This window comes from Heptranchias perlo, chromosome 1, assembly GCF_035084215.1.
Source record: "Heptranchias perlo isolate sHepPer1 chromosome 1, sHepPer1.hap1, whole genome shotgun sequence".
NCBI classification, from domain to species: domain Eukaryota; kingdom Metazoa; phylum Chordata; class Chondrichthyes; order Hexanchiformes; family Hexanchidae; genus Heptranchias; species Heptranchias perlo.
In genome coordinates this window covers 4,420,247-4,436,911 of record NC_090325.1, presented here as the reverse complement: position 1 = coordinate 4,436,911, position 16,665 = coordinate 4,420,247, and the positions used below count along the sequence as shown (strand labels likewise).

Here is a 16,665-nt window from a genome sequence, read left to right as displayed (position 1 = left end):
TCTATGGACCCACGGCAAGGAATCACTAAAGAGACTACACGATAACATCAACAAGTTCCATCCCACCATCAAGCTCACCATGGACTACTCCTCAGAATCAGTTTCTTTCTTGGACACACGAATCTCCATCAAAGACGGGCACCTCAGCACCTCACTCTACCGCAAGCCCACGGACAACCTCACGATGCTCCACTTTTCCAGCTTCCACCCTAACCACGTCAAAGAGGCCATCCCCTATGGACAGGCCCTGCGAATACACAGGGTCTGCTCAGACGAGGAGGAACGCGATGGACACCTACAGACGCTGAAAGACGCCCTAGTAAGAACGGGATATGACGCTCGACTCATCGATCGACAGTTCCGACGGGCCACAGCAAAAAATCGCATAGACCTCCTCAGGAGACTAACACGGGACGCAACCAACAGAGTACCCTTTGTCGTCCAGTACTTCCCCGGAGCGGAGAAACTACGCCATGTTCTCCGCAGCCTTCAACATGTCATCAATGAGGACAAACACCTCGCTATGGCCATCCCCACACCTCCACTACTCGCCTTTAAACAGCCACCCAACCTCAAACAGACCATCGTTCGCAGCAAACTACCTAGCTTTCAAGAGAACAGCGTCCACGACGCCACACAACCCTGCCACGGTAACCTCTGCAAGACATGCCAGATCATCGACACAGATACCACCATCACACGAGATGACACCACCCACCAGGTGCATGGTTCATACTCCTGTGACTCAGCCAACGTTGTCTACCTCATACGTTGCAGGAAAGGATGCCCCAGAGCATGGTACATTGGCGAGACCATGCAGACGCTGCGACAACGGATGAACGGACACCGCGCAACAATCGCCAAACAGGAGGGTTCCCTCCCAGTCGGGGAACACTTCAGCAGTCATGGACATTCATCCACCGACCTTCGGGTAAGCGTACTCCAAGGCGGCCTTCGAGACACACGACAACGCAAAATCGTCGAGCAGAAATTGATAGCCAAGTTCCGCACCCATGAGGACGGCCTCAACCGGGATCTTGGGTTCATGTCACGCTACACGTTACCCCACCAGCGAACAAATGTTATCTGTTTTTAATATAATGGGTCATTTGCTGGCTCTCTCTGCCTTCCGGATGTTTCTGCCTCTCTCTGTGTTTTTTTTTCTCTGTTTTTTTTCCCTGTTTGTTTTTTTGTTGAATGTGTATTCGGGGGTTCTGCAGGTAACACCTCTCTGTCTGAACACGGTGATTGCCTTGGCAACGGGCAGTTGCAGGGGCAGTCTGTAAACACCATGTATTGTTCAATATGTATAAATGCGTAGGCTTCAAGGAGATCTTGAAACATTTGCCTGAGGAAGGAGAAAATCTCCGAAAGCTTGTGAATTTAAAATAAAATTGCTGGACTATAACTTGGTGTTGTAAAATTGTTTACAATTGTCAACCCCAGTCCATCACCGGCATCTCCACATCTTGATTATTGATGGTGTTTACTTTGTATGGAGATTATTGGTGTTGATTATTGATGGTGTTTACTTTGTATGGAGATTATTGGTGTTGATTATTGATGGTGTTTACTTTGTATGGAGATTATTGGTGTTGATTATTGATGGTGTTTACTTTGTATGGAGATTATTGGTGTTGATCATTGATGGTGTTTACTTTGTATGGAGATTATTGGTGTTGATTATTGATGGTGTTTACTTTATATGTAGATTATTGGTGTTGATTATTGATGGTGTTTACTTTGTATGGAGATTATTGGTGTTGATTATTGATGGTGTTTACTTTATATGGAGATTATTGGTGTTGATTATTGATGGAGTTTGCTTTGTATGGAGATTATTGGTGTTGATTATTGATGGAGTTTACTTTGTATGGAGATTATTGGTGTTGATTATTGATGGTGTTTACTTTGTATGGAGATTATTGGTGTTGATTATTGATGGTGTTTACTTTGTATGGAGATTATTGGTGTTGATTATTGATGGTGTTTACTTTGTATGGAGATTATTGGTGTTGATTATTGATGGTGTTTACTTTGTATGGAGATTATTGGTGTTGATTATTGATGGAGTTTACTTTATATGGAGATTATTGGTGTTGATTATTGATGGTGTTTACTTTGTATGGAGATTATTGGTGTTGATCATTGATGGTGTTTACTTTATATGGAGATTATTGGTGTTGATTATTGATGGTGTTTACTTTGTATGGAGATTATTGGTGTTGATTATTGATGGTGTTTACTTTGTATGGAGATTATTGGTGTTGATTATTGATGGTGTTTACTTTATATGGAGATTATTGGTGTTGATTATTGATGGTGTTTACTTTGTATGGAGATTATTGGTGTTGATTATTGATGGTGTTTACTTTATATGTAGATTATTGGTGTTGATTATTGATGGTGTTTACTTTGTATGGAGATTATTGGTGTTGATTATTGATGGTGTTTACTTTGTATGGAGATTATTGGTGTTGATTATTGATGGTGTTTACTTTATATGGAGATTATTGGTGTTGATTATTGATGGTGTTTACTTTGTATGGAGATTATTGGTGTTGATTATTGATGGTGTTTACTTTGTATGGAGATTATTGGTGTTGATTATTGATGGTGTTTACTTTATATGGAGATTATTGGTGTTGATTATTGATGGTGTTTACTTTGTATGGAGATTATTGGTGTTGATTATTGATTGTGTTTACTTTGTATGGAGATTATTGGTGTTGATTATTGATGGTGTTTACTTTGTATGGAGATTATTGGTGTTGATTATTGATGGAGTTTACTTTGTATGGAGATTATTGGTGTTGATTATTGATGGTGTTTACTTTGTATGGAGATTATTGGTGTTGATTATTGATGGTGTTTATTTTGTATGGAGATTATTGGTGTTGATTATTGATGGTGTTTACTTTGTATGGAGATTATTGGTGTTGATTATTGATGGTGTTTACTTTGTATGGAGATTATTGGTGTTGATTATTGATGGTGTTTACTTTGTATGGAGATTATTGGTGTTGATTATTGATGGTGTTTACTTTGTATGGAGATTATTGGTGTTGATTATTGATGGTGTTTACTTTGTATGGAGATTATTGGTGTTGATTATTGATGGTGTTTACTTTGTATGGAGATTATTGGTGTTGATTATTGATGGTGTTTCCAGCCCATGGCCATGACGCAGGGCTCTGCGCTGATTGGTTACTGCCCGGTAGGGGTCAGGGTTGAGAGGTGAGAGGAGAGGAAGATGGCGGCTCCCATGTGCGAGCTCTTCTCTCTGTGCCCGGACCCCGCCGCCGCCGCCTCCCGGGTCGAGGTCCGATTCATCAGCAACCTGAAGGTGAGAGTCCGCGGGGAGCGGGGGCAACAGGCTCGGCATCGCCCGCCGCCGCCACCCGGCTGCCGCTCACTGCCGGCGGGGCAACTCCGCTCCGGAGCGGGATAAGGGGCAAGGACACGGGGGCTGCCCCGGGACAGGCCGGAGTACACACAGATATAGGGGACTGTGTAGGGGGATAGATAGGGGGATATATAGGGGACTGTATAGGGGACTGTATAGGGGGATATATAGGGGACTGTATAGGGGGATATATAGGGGACTGTTTAGGGGGATATATAGGGGACTGTTTAGGGGGATATATAGGGGACTGTTTAGGGGGATATATAGGGGACTGTATAGGGGGATATATAGGGGACTGTATAGGGGGATATATAGGGGGATATATAGGGGACTGTTTAGGGGGATATATAGGGGACTGTATAGGGGGATATATAGGGGACTGTATAGGGGGATATATAGGGGACTGTGTAGGGGGATATATAGGGGACTGTTTAGGGGGATATATAGGGGACTGTATAGGGGGATATATAGGGGACTGTGTAGGGGGATATATAGGGGACTGTGTAGGGGGATATATAGGGGACTGTATAGGGGGATATATAGGGGACTGTATAGGGGGATATATAGGGGACTGTGTAGGGGGATATATAGGGGACTGTGTAGGGGGATATATAGGGGGATATATAGGGGACTGTATAGGGGGATATATAGGGGGCTGTATAGGGGAATATATAGGGGGCTGTATAGGGGAATATATAGGGGACTGTATAGGGGGATATATAGGGGACTGTATAGGGGGATATATAGGGGACTGTATAGGGGGATATATAGGGGACTGTGTAGGGGGATATATAGGGGACTGTATAGGGGGATATATAGGGGACTGTATAGGGGGATATATAGGGGACTGTGTAGGGGGATATATAGGGGACTGTTTAGGAGATCGTTAGGGGAATATATAGGGGGATGTATAGGGGGATATATAGGGGACTGTATAGGGGAATATATAGGGGGATATATAGGGGACTGTATAGGGGGATATATAGGGGACTGTATAGGAGATCGTTAGGGGGATATATAGGGGACTGTATAGGGGAATATATAGGGGACTGTATAGGGGGATATATAGGGGACTGTATAGGGGGATATATAGGGGACTGTATAGGGGGATATATAGGGGACTGTGTAGGGGGATATATAGGGGACTGTATAGGGGGATATATAGGGGACTGTATAGGGGGATATATAGGGGACTGTGTAGGGGGATATATAGGGGACTGTATAGGGGGATATATAGGGGACTGTATCAGGGGTTATATAGGGGGATATATAGGGGACTGTATCGGGGGATATATAGGGGACTGTATCGGGGGATATATAGGGGACTGTATAGGGGGATATATAGGGGACTGTATCGGGGGATATATAGGGGACTGTATAGGGGGATATATAGGGGACTGTATAGGGGGATATATAGGGGACTGTATCGGGGGATATATCGGGGGATATATAGGGGACTGTATCGGGGGATATATAGGGGACTGTATAGGGGGATATATAGGGGACTGTATAGGGGGATATATAGGGGACTGTATCGGGGGATATATAGGGGACTGTATCGGGGGATATATAGGGGACTGTTTAGGAGATCGTTAGGGGAATATATAGGGGGATGTATAGGGGACTGTATCGGGGGATATATAGGGGACTGTATCGGGGGATATATAGGGGACTGTTTAGGAGATCGTTAGGGGAATATATAGGGGGATGTATAGGGGACTGTATAGGGGGATATATAGGGAACTGTTTAGGGGGATATATGGGGGACTGTTTAGGAGATCGTTAGGGGAATATATAGGGGGATGTATAGGGGACTGTATAGGGGGATATATAGGGGACTGTATCGGGGGATATATAGGGGACTGTATAGGGGGATAGATAGGGGACTGTTTAGGAGATCGTTAGGGGAATATATAGGGGGATGTATAGGGGACTGTATAGGGGGATATATAGGGAACTGTTTAGGGGGATATATGGGGGACTGTATAGGGGACTGTGTAGGGGGATATATAGGGGACTGTATAGGGGGATATATAGGGGGATATATGGGGGACTGTATAGGGGGATATATAGGGGACTGTATAGGGGGATGTATAGGGGGATATATAGGGGACTGTATAGGGGGATATATAGGGGACTGTATATGGGGATATATAGGGGACTGTTTAGGAGACCGTTAGGGGAATATATAGGGGACTGTATAGGGGGATATATGGGGGACTGTATAGGGGGATATATAGGGGACTGTATAGGGGGATATATAGGGGACTGTATAGGGGGATTATATAGGGGACTGTTTAGGAGACCGTTAGGGGAATGTATAGGGGGATATATAGGGGACTGTGTAGGGGGATGTATAGGGGACTGTGTAGGGGGATGTATAGGGGACTGTGTCGGGGGATGTATAGGGGACTGTGTAGGGGGATGTATAGGGGACTGTGTAGGGGGGTGTATAGGGGACTGTGTAGGGGGATGTATAGGGGACTGTGTAGGGGGATGTATAGGGGACTGTGTAGGGGGATGTATAGGGGACTGTGTAGGGGGATGTATAGGGGACTGTGTAGGGGGATGTATAGGGGACTGTGTAGGGGGATGTATAGGGGACTGTATAGGGGACTGTGTAGGGGGATGTATAGGGGACTGTGTAGGGGACTGTGTAGGGGGATGTATAGGGGACTGTGTAGGGGGATGTATAGGGGACTGTGTAGGGGGATGTATAGGGGACTGTGTAGGGGGATGTATAGGGGACTGTGTAGGGGGATGTATAGGGGACTGTGTAGGGGACTGTGTAGGGGACTGTGTAGGGGGATGTGTAGGGGGATGTGTAGGGGACTGTGTAGGGGGATGTGTAGGGGGATGTGTAGGGGGATGTGTAGGGGGATGTATAGGGGACTGTGTAGGGGGATGTATAGGGGACTGTGTAGGGGGATGTATAGGGGACTGTGTAGGGGGATGTATAGGGGACTGTGTAGGGGGATGTATAGGGGACTGTGTAGGGGGATGTATAGGGGACTGTGTAGGGGGATGTATAGGGGACTGTGTAGGGGGATGTATAGGGGACTGTGTAGGGGGATGTATAGGGGACTGTGTAGGGGGATGTATAGGGGACTGTAGGGGGATGTATAGGGGACTGTAGGGGGATGTATAGGGGACTGTGTAGGGGGATGTATAGGGGACTGTGTAGGGGGATGTATAGGGGACTGTGTAGGGGGATGTATAGGGGACTGTGTAGGGGGATGTATAGGGGACTGTGTAGGGGGATGTATAGGGGACTGTAGAGGTGGATGTATAGGGGACTGTGTAGGTGGATGTATAGGGGACTGTGTAGGGGGATGTATAGGGGACTGTGTAGGGGGATGTATAGGGGGATGTATAGGGGACTGTGTAGGGGGATGTATAGGGGACTGTGTAGGTGGATGTGTAGGTGGATGTGTAGGTGGATGTGTAGGGGGATGTATAGGGGACTGTGTAGGGGGATGTATAGGGGACTGTGTAGGGGGATGTGTAGGGGGATGTGTAGGGGACTGTGTAGGGGGATGTATAGGGGACTGTGTAGGGGGATGTATAGGGGACTGTGTAGGGGGATGTATAGGGGACTGTGTAGGGGACTGTGTAGGGGACTGTGTAGGGGGATGTATAGGGGACTGTATAGGGGACTGTGTAGGGGACTGTGTAGGGGGATGTATAGGGGACTGTGTAGGGGGATGTATAGGGGACTGTGTAGGTGGATGTATAGGGGACTGTGTAGGGGGATGTATAGGGGACTGTGTAGGGGGATGTGTAGGGGGATGTGTAGGGGGATGTATAGGGGACTGTGTAGGGGGATGTATAGGGGACTGTGTAGGGGGATGTATAGGGGACTGTGTAGGGGGATGTGTAGGGGGATGTGTAGGGGGATGTGTAGGGGGATGTATAGGGGACTGTGTAGGGGGATGTATAGGGGACTGTGTAGGGGGATGTATAGGGGACTGTGTAGGGGGATGTATAGGGGACTGTGTAGGGGGATGTATAGGGGACTGTAGGGGGATGTATAGGGGACTGTGTAGGGGGATGTATAGGGGACTGTGTAGGGGGATGTATAGGGGACTGTGTAGGGGGATGTATAGGGGACTGTGTAGGGGGATGTATAGGGGACTGTAGAGGTGGATGTATAGGGGACTGTGTAGGTGGATGTATAGGGGACTGTGTAGGGGGATGTATAGGGGACTGTGTAGGGGGATATATAGGGGACTGTATCGGGGGATATATAGGGGACTGTATCGGGGGATATATAGGGGACTGTTTAGGAGATCGTTAGGGGAATATATAGGGGGATGTATAGGGGACTGTGTAGGGGGATGTATAGGGGACTGTGTAGGTGGATGTGTAGGTGGATGTGTAGGTGGATGTGTAGGTGGATGTGTAGGGGGATGTATAGGGGACTGTGTAGGGGGATGTATAGGGGACTGTGTAGGGGGATGTATAGGGGACTGTGTAGGGGGATGTGTAGGGGGATGTGTAGGGGACTGTGTAGGGGGATGTATAGGGGGATGTATAGGGGGATGTATAGGGGACTGTGTAGGGGGATGTATAGGGGACTGTGTAGGGGACTGTGTAGGGGGATGTATAGGGGACTGTATAGGGGACTGTGTAGGGGACTGTGTAGGGGGATGTATAGGGGACTGTATAGGGGACTGTGTAGGGGACTGTGTAGGGGGATGTATAGGGGAATGTTTAGGAGACCGTTCGGGGAATATATAGGGGGATATATAGGGGACTGTTTAGGGGGATATATAGGGGACTGTTTAGGGGGATATATAGGGGACTGTTTAGGGGGATATACAGGGGACTGTTTAGGGGGATATACAGGGGACTGTTTAGGGGGATATACAGGGGACTGTTTAGGGGGATATACAGGGGACTGTTTAGGGGGATATACAGGGGACTGTTTAGGGAGATATATAGGGGACTGTTTAGGGGGATATATAGGGGACTGTTTAGGGGGATATATAGGGGACTGTATAGGGGGGTGTATAGGGGGACTGTATAGGGGGATATAAAGGGGACTGTTTAGGGGGACATATAGGGGACTGTATAGGAGACTGTTAGGGGAATATATAGGGGGATGTATAGGGAACTGTATGGGGGACTGTAGTGGATGTATAGGGGGATATATAGGGAATATATACAGGACTGTGGGGGGGAATATACCAAACGCCATAGGGACTATATAGAGGTCGGTCTAGGGACTATATAGAGGTCGGTCTAGGGAATATGTACAGAACGGTCTGGGGAATACCTGCAGGACTGTAGAGGGGATACCTATAGAACATTATAGAAAAATTTACAGAACTGTAGAGGGAATACATACAGAACAGTTTAGGAAAATATACAGAACTGTATAGGGAATACATCCAGAATGGTATAGAGAATGGTATAGAGAAATGTATAGGAAAATATACATTACCATATAGGAAATATATACAGAACCATGTAGGAAAATATACAAAATAGTAAAGGAAATACATACCGAACTGTATAGAAAATACATACCAAACTGTATAGGAAATATATGCAGAACTGGATACAGATAGGAACTATATACGGAACTGTAAAGGAAATGTAGACACAACTGGATACAGATACATAGGAAATATCTTTAGAACCATATAGGAAATATATACAGGAAACATAGGCAATAAATACAGAACTGGATAGATACATATAGGAAATATATACATAACTGTATGGGAAATAGCTACAGAATTGTATAGAAAATACATGCAGAACTGGCTACAGGCGTGTAGGAAATATGTACAGAACTGAATAAGAACATAAGAAATAGGATCAGGAGTAGGCCAATCGGCCCCTCGAGCCTGCTCCGCCATTCAATAAGATCATGGCTGATCTGATCCTAACCTCAAATCTAAATTCATGTCCAATTTCCTGCCCGCTCCCCGTAACCCCTAATTCCCTTTACTTCTAGGAAACTGTCTATTTCTGTTTTAAATTTATTTAATGATGTCGCTAACAGACATTTGGAAATATCTCCAGAACTATATAGGAAAGATCTGCAGAACTTGAAGTGCCGTAATCTACAAGGCTACGGACCAAGTGCTGGAAAGTGGGATTAAGCATGTAGCTCTTTTTCGGCTGGTACAGACACGATGGGCCGAATGGCCTCCTGTGCCATAAATTTCTATGATTCCATGAGAACTGTATAAGAAATACATGCAGAACTATATACAGACACGTAGGAAATATGTACAGAAATGTATAGGAAATATCTACAGAACTATATAGAATATACATCCAGAAGCCTGTAGGAAATATATACAGAACTGTATAGGCAATATTAACAAAACTGTAATTGAAATATTAACAGAGCAGTATGGAAAAGGTATACAGAACTGTATAGGAAATATATACAGAACCGTGTATGAAACATATATAGAACTGTATAGGCAATATTAACAGGACTGTATATGAAATATTAACAGAGCAGTATAGAAAAGGTATACAGAACTGTAGGAAATATATACAGAACCGTATATGAAACATATACAGAACATTATGGAAAATATTAACAGAACTATATAGAACATATTTACAGAACCATATAGGACTAATACAGAATCGTATAGGAAATATCCACAGAATCATATAGGAAATATCCACAGAATCATATAGGAAATGTATACAGGACAGTGTAGGAAATGTATACAGGACAGTGTAGGAAATGTATACAGGACAGTGTAGGAAATGTATACAGGACAGTGTAGGAAATGTATACAGGACAGTGTAGGAAATGTATACAGGACAGTGTAGGAAATGTATACAGGACAGTGTAGGAAATGTATACAGGACAGTGTAGGAAATGTATACAGGACAGTGTAGGAAATGTATACAGGACAGTGTAGGAAATGTATACAGGACAGTGTAGGAAATGTATACAGGACAGTGTAGGAAATGTATACAGGACAGTGTAGGAAATGTATACAGGACAGTGTAGGAAATGTATACAGGACAGTGTAGGAAATGTATACAGGACAGTGTAGGAAATGTATACAGGACAGTGTAGGAAATGTATACAGGACAGTGTAGGAAATGTATACAGGACAGTGTAGGAAATGTATACAGGACAGTGTAGGAAATGTATACAGGACAGTGTAGGAAATGTATACAGGACAGTGTAGGAAATGTATACAGGACAGTGTAGGAAATGTATACAGGACAGTGTAGGAAATGTATACAGGACAGTGTAGGAAATGTATACAGGACAGTGTAGGAAATGTATACAGGACAGTGTAGGAAATGTATACAGGACAGTGTAGGAAATGTATACAGGACAGTGTAGGAAATGTATACAGGACAGTGTAGGAAATGTATACAGGACAGTGTAGGAAATGTATACAGGACAGTGTAGGAAATGTATACAGGACAGTGTAGGAAATGTATACAGGACAGTGTAGGAAATGTATACAGGACAGTGTAGGAAATGTATACAGGACAGTGTAGGAAATGTATACAGGACAGTGTAGGAAATGTATACAGGACAGTGTAGGAAATGTATACAGGACAGTGTAGGAAATGTATACAGGACAGTGTAGGAAATGTATACAGGACAGTGTAGGAAATGTATACAGGACAGTGTAGGAAATGTATACAGGACAGTGTAGGAAATGTATACAGGACAGTGTAGGAAATGTATACAGGACAGTGTAGGAAATGTATACAGGACAGTGTAGGAAATGTATACAGGACAGTGTAGGAAATGTATACAGGACAGTGTAGGAAATGTATACAGGACAGTGTAGGAAATGTATACAGGACAGTGTAGGAAATGTATACAGGACAGTGTAGGAAATGTATACAGGACAGTGTAGGCAATGTATACAGGACAGTGTAGGCAATGTATACAGGACAGTGTAGGCAATGTATACAGGACAGTGTAGGCAATGTATACAGGACAGTGTAGGCAATGTATACAGGACAGTGTAGGCAATGTATACAGGACAGTGTAGGCAATGTATACAGGACAGTGTAGGCAATGTATACAGGACAGTGTAGGCAATATATACAGGACAGTGTAGGCAATATATACAGGACAGTGTAGGCAATATATACAGGACAGTGTAGGCAATATATACAGGACAGTGTAGGCAATATATACAGGACAGTGTAGGCAATATATACAGGACAGTGTAGGCAATATATACAGGACAGTGTAGGCAATATATACAGGACAGTGTAGGCAATATATACAGGACAGTGTAGGCAATATATATGATAAGTACACATTACTGTATGATAAATACACAGTACTGTATGAGAAATATATGCAGAACTGTATAGGAAAATATACAGAATGGTAAAGAAAATACATAAACAGCTGTATAGGAAATACACACAGTGGTGTATAGGAAATATATACAAAACAGCATGGACAATATATACAGAAATTCATATATTCAGAACTGTATAGGAAATGCATTCAGGATGACATAGAAAATATATACAAACATAGGGATGATATGAATGACTGTAAACAAAATACACCCAAACATATAGGGAATGTATACAGAGCTGTATTTTAAATACAAATATATAGGAAATAAATGCAGAACTGTGTGGAAAATACCAATATATGAAATATGTACATCAATGTATAGAAAATACATAGTCATAGGAACCACATACGGAACTATATAGAAAACATAGGGAATATATACAGAATGGTATAGAAAATACATACAAATATATAGGTAATATATGAAGAAATGTATTGACCATACATACAACCATATCGGAAATACATACAGAACTATATAGACAATACATACAATCACATAGGAAATATATACAGAATAATATAGAAAATACATACAAACAAAAAGGAAATAAATATAGAACTGTGTAGAAAATGCATTCCAATATATAGACAATAAATGCAGAACCTATAGAAAACATACAATCACATTATATATTGTGTTATAAAATTTTATGTCTAAAATTATGTAGAATATTATAAAATATATTTTTATAAATTTGAAAAGTAATCAGGGGTGACCTGATATAGGTCTCTAAGATTATGAAGAGTTTGATAGGGTAGACGCAGAGCAGATGTTTCCACTTGTGGGGGAGACCAGAACTAGGCGCCATCAATATAAGATAGTCACTAATAAATCCAATAGGGAACTCAGGAGAAACTTCTTTACCCAGAGAGTGGTTAAAATGTTGAACTCACTGCCACAAGGAGTAGTTGAGGCACATGGAATAGATACATTTAAGGGGAAGCTAGATAAACACATGAGGGAGAAAGGAATAGAAGGACATGTTGATAGGGTGAGATGAAGTAGGGAGGGAGGAGGCTCGTGTGGAGCATAAACACCGGCACAGACCTATTGGGCCGAATGGCCTGTTTCTGCACTGTCGATTTGATGTAATTTATAGGTTTATCTATTTAAGAAATTCTAATTGAAATGGCTTTAATGCAGTAAAATGATGTATAGATACAATTTGATGTATAGATATAATATCGTTCTGTGTTATTGATAAAATATTAATTTGCCCGTGAAGTTGTCGCCCGCGGTCACCTGATCAATGCAGGTGTTTGCTTTAATATGCAAGATGGTGGCAATGTTGGGAGAGCAAGCCATTTTACACCACCACCTAGTGGCCAGAGCCTGCAATCACGTTGTGACTGTTGACATAGCAAAATTGGATGGGAAACGTTAACACCAAAGCCTGGCCAAAAATTGTGATATTCGGAAGTGCGTTTTCTCCTCATGATTATACGTGCATTACTTTCAAATAAGATGCAAGCAGTAAATGTACTCATTTTCATTCAATGTAATCAGTAAAATATTATTTAATATGTTCTTCATCAGAGCTTTGCAAATTAGCTGCAGAGGCGGCTATGTGTCTTAATTATCTGGTTGCAATGTACAATTAAACACATTGTATCAGTCAAGTCACACACATGGCAGGATTGCAGCTGTAAGAGGCAAATACCCGTGCATTAGTTTCATCTAAGTGGTACGTCTCCTGACTGGAATAGTTACAATGTGGAGTATATGAATAAGGTTTGCACGGGGCTAAACTCTTAATGTGCTGAATAGGAAGAAACATCTTGCATTTCTATAGCGCCTTTCATAGCCTCAGGACATCCCAAAGCGCTTTATAGCCAATTAAGTACTTCTGAAGTGCAGTCACTATTGTAATGTAGGAAACACGGCAGTCAATTTGCACACAGCAAGATCCCACAAACAGCAATGAGATAATGAGCAGATACGTTTTTATAGTGATGTTGGTTGAGGGATAAATATTGCCCAGGACACTGGGCAGGACTCCCCAGCTCTTCTTCGAAAAAGTGCCATGGGATCTTTTATATCCCCCTGAGAGGGCAGGCGGGGCCTCAGTTTAACGTCTCATCCGAAAGACGGCACCTCTGACAGTGCGGCACTCCCTCAGTACTGCACTAGGAGTGTCGGCCTAGATTCTGTGCTCATGGATATGGCGGGGAGGTATTGAGGGACACGGCGAGGGGGGGTACTGAGGGACACGGCGAGGCGGGGTACTGAGGGACACGGCGAGGGGGGGGAACTGAGGGACACGGCGAGGGGGGGGATTGAGGGACACGGCGAGGGGGGGGATTGAGGGACACGGCGATAAAATGGGTCGGTGCTGGTTAATCTATGACTCTGTTGGGCTGACAGGTTCTGGCCGTCCTGATTTATTGTGCGTTGAGTGTATTGTGTGAGGAGCCTCGTGCTCTGTGATATTCAGTTGTCCTTGTTGAAGTAAGTGGGACGCTGCAGCTGAAACTGGAAAATTGACTTTCCTCTTCCTGTAATTATATCTGTGCTGACTCCCTTGCAGGAGGTATTGACAGTGATTCCACACACACTACTATATTTGTAACACCCTCTCTGGTTCTCTCTCTTCCCCCCCCCCCCCCCCCCCCCCCCAATGAATACACTGACTCTCACTGGGGTACGGGTTCCACGGGCACTTGCTGCCCTCCGTCACCCCACTCCTTTGCCCATTCTTTACACTGAATGCTGAGATTCGACTATTCCAATGCTCTCCTGACCGCCCTCCTTCCACCCTCCGGAAACTTGAGCTCATCAAAAACTCTGCTGCCCGTATCCTAACTCGCACCAAGTCCCGTTCACCCATCACCCCTGTGCTGGCTGACCTACATTGGCTCCTAAAATGTCCCAAGGCGCTTCACAGGAGTGATTATCAAATAAAATTTGACACTGAGCCACAGGAGGAGATATTAGGACAGGTGATCCGGGAACGTCTCGATTTTAAATGTTTTCAAATCCCTCCATGGCCTCGCCCCTCCCTATCTCTGTAACCCCCTCCAACCCTCCGAGATCTCTGCACTCTTTCAATTCTGGTCTCTTGTCCATCCCGCACTCCCTTCGACCCATCATTGGCGGCCGTGCCTTCAGCCATCTAGGCCTTAAGATCTGGAATTCCCTCCCTAAACCTCTCCGCCTCTCTACCTCTCTCTCTTCCTTTAAGATGCTCCTTTAAAACCCACCTCTTTGACCAGGCTTTTGATCACCTGTCCTAATATCTCCTCCTGTGGCTCGGTGTCAAATTTTGTTTGATCGCTCCTGTGAAGCGCCTTGGGACGTTTTACTACGTTAAAGGCATGATATAAATGCAGGTTGTTGTTGTTAGAGGAGGATGCAGTGGGGCCACAGATATTTCAACCAGGGCAGCAGTTGGGTAACTACAGTTAACCTCAGTTGGGGGAGAGATGGGCAGAGAAATCAGACACCCCTGCTAGAAAATACGTGCACCCATAGACGTTCGGCTAGACAGGATTGTGCTTGGCTGTGATTCCCCACGTGGTAGAACAGTCTTTTTTGAGGCATGAAGACCAACGACAGTCATCCCTCCCCTGGACCGTACCCCAGCAAACAGGCAGCGCCATTAGGTGTGAAGAAAATGGTGGGGGGAGGGGGGTGGCGGAGATGGGTCAACGATTGCGTGGGTTCGATGGGCCGAATGGCCACCTTCCGCGCTGTCGCTCTGTTGGAGGGTCCACACCCGGAACGTTTCAGGCGAAGACGGACCTGCTGTGTCTTCTGTTTCTGCTGAGACTGATCCATTTTTTTCCCTTTCTTTTTGTCTCGAAGGGGAAAGGGCTCTTCGCCAGTAAGAGTATAAGGAAGGGGGAGACCATCTTTGTCGAGCAGCCCATAGTTTCGGCCCAGTTCCTCTGGAATGCCTTGTACAAATATAAAGGTAAGGTACCAAGTCAGGCTTGACGTCGCCCGCTGATTCGCACATCGATGTAGCGTGTTCCCGCGCAGCGACTCCCCCGCGGCTTATTGGGCCAATGCACCGTGTCGTGTGGCACTGAGCTCAACGTAGAAACAGGCCATTCGGCCCAACTGGTCTATGCCGGTGTTTATGTGCCACACGAGCCTCCACCCGCCTTACTTCATCTCACTCTATCTCCCCTCGTGCCATCTCTGAGCTCATCTTGACCGTGAGACCCACCTCCTGCCCCCTCGACCCTACTCCCACTAAACTGCTGACCATCCAACTTCCCTTCCTGGGCCCCATGTTAGCTGATATTGTTAACGGTTCCCTCTTCTCAGGTACTGTCCCCCCTCCCCTTCAAAACTCCCCTCCTCAAAAAACCCACCCTTGACCCCTCTGTCCTTGCAAACTCCCGCCCCATCTCCAGCCTCCCTTTCCTCTCAAGTCCTTGAACATTTTGTCGCCTCCCAAATCCGTGCCCACCTTTCCCGCAACTCCATGTTTGAATCCCTCCAATCAGGTTTCCGCCCCTGGCACAGCCACTGAAACGGCCCTTATCAAAGTCACAAATGACACCCTATGTGACTGTGACCGTGGTAAACTCTCCCTCCTCATCCTTCTCCATCTGTCTATAGCCTTTGACACGGTTGACCACACCATCCTCCTCCAATGCCTCTCCTCCGTCGTCCAGCTGGGTGGGACTGCCCTCGCCTGGTTCCATCCTTATCTATCCAGTTGTAGCCAGAGAATCTCCTGCAATGGCTTTTCTTCCCGCTCCCGCACCGTTACCTCTGGAGTTCCCCAAGGATCTATCCTTTGCCCCTCCTATTTCTCATCTACAGGCTGCCCCTCGGTGACATCATCCGAAAACACACCGTCAGGTTCCACATGTACACTGACGACACCCAGCTCTACCTCACCACCACCTCCCTCGCCCCCTCCACTGACTCTCATTTGTCACACTGCTTGTTCGACATCCAGTGAGCAAAAAT

At 44.9% G+C, this 16,665-nt stretch overlaps 1 protein-coding gene across 1 annotated transcript in view; it reads left to right on the top strand.

Annotated features, from left to right (window-relative positions):
- Positions 1-3,229: 3,229 nt before the first annotated feature.
- The window catches only part of smyd5 (SMYD family member 5), a 41,638-nt gene continuing 28,202 nt past the window's right edge, over positions 3,230-16,665 (top strand). Inside the window, exons 1-2 of the mRNA XM_067979062.1 lie at positions 3,230-3,346; positions 15,544-15,652. Coding sequence (XP_067835163.1) covers positions 3,254-3,346; positions 15,544-15,652 — 202 coding nt within the window. The 5' untranslated portion in view covers positions 3,230-3,253. The remainder of the gene's footprint in view (positions 3,347-15,543; positions 15,653-16,665) is intronic.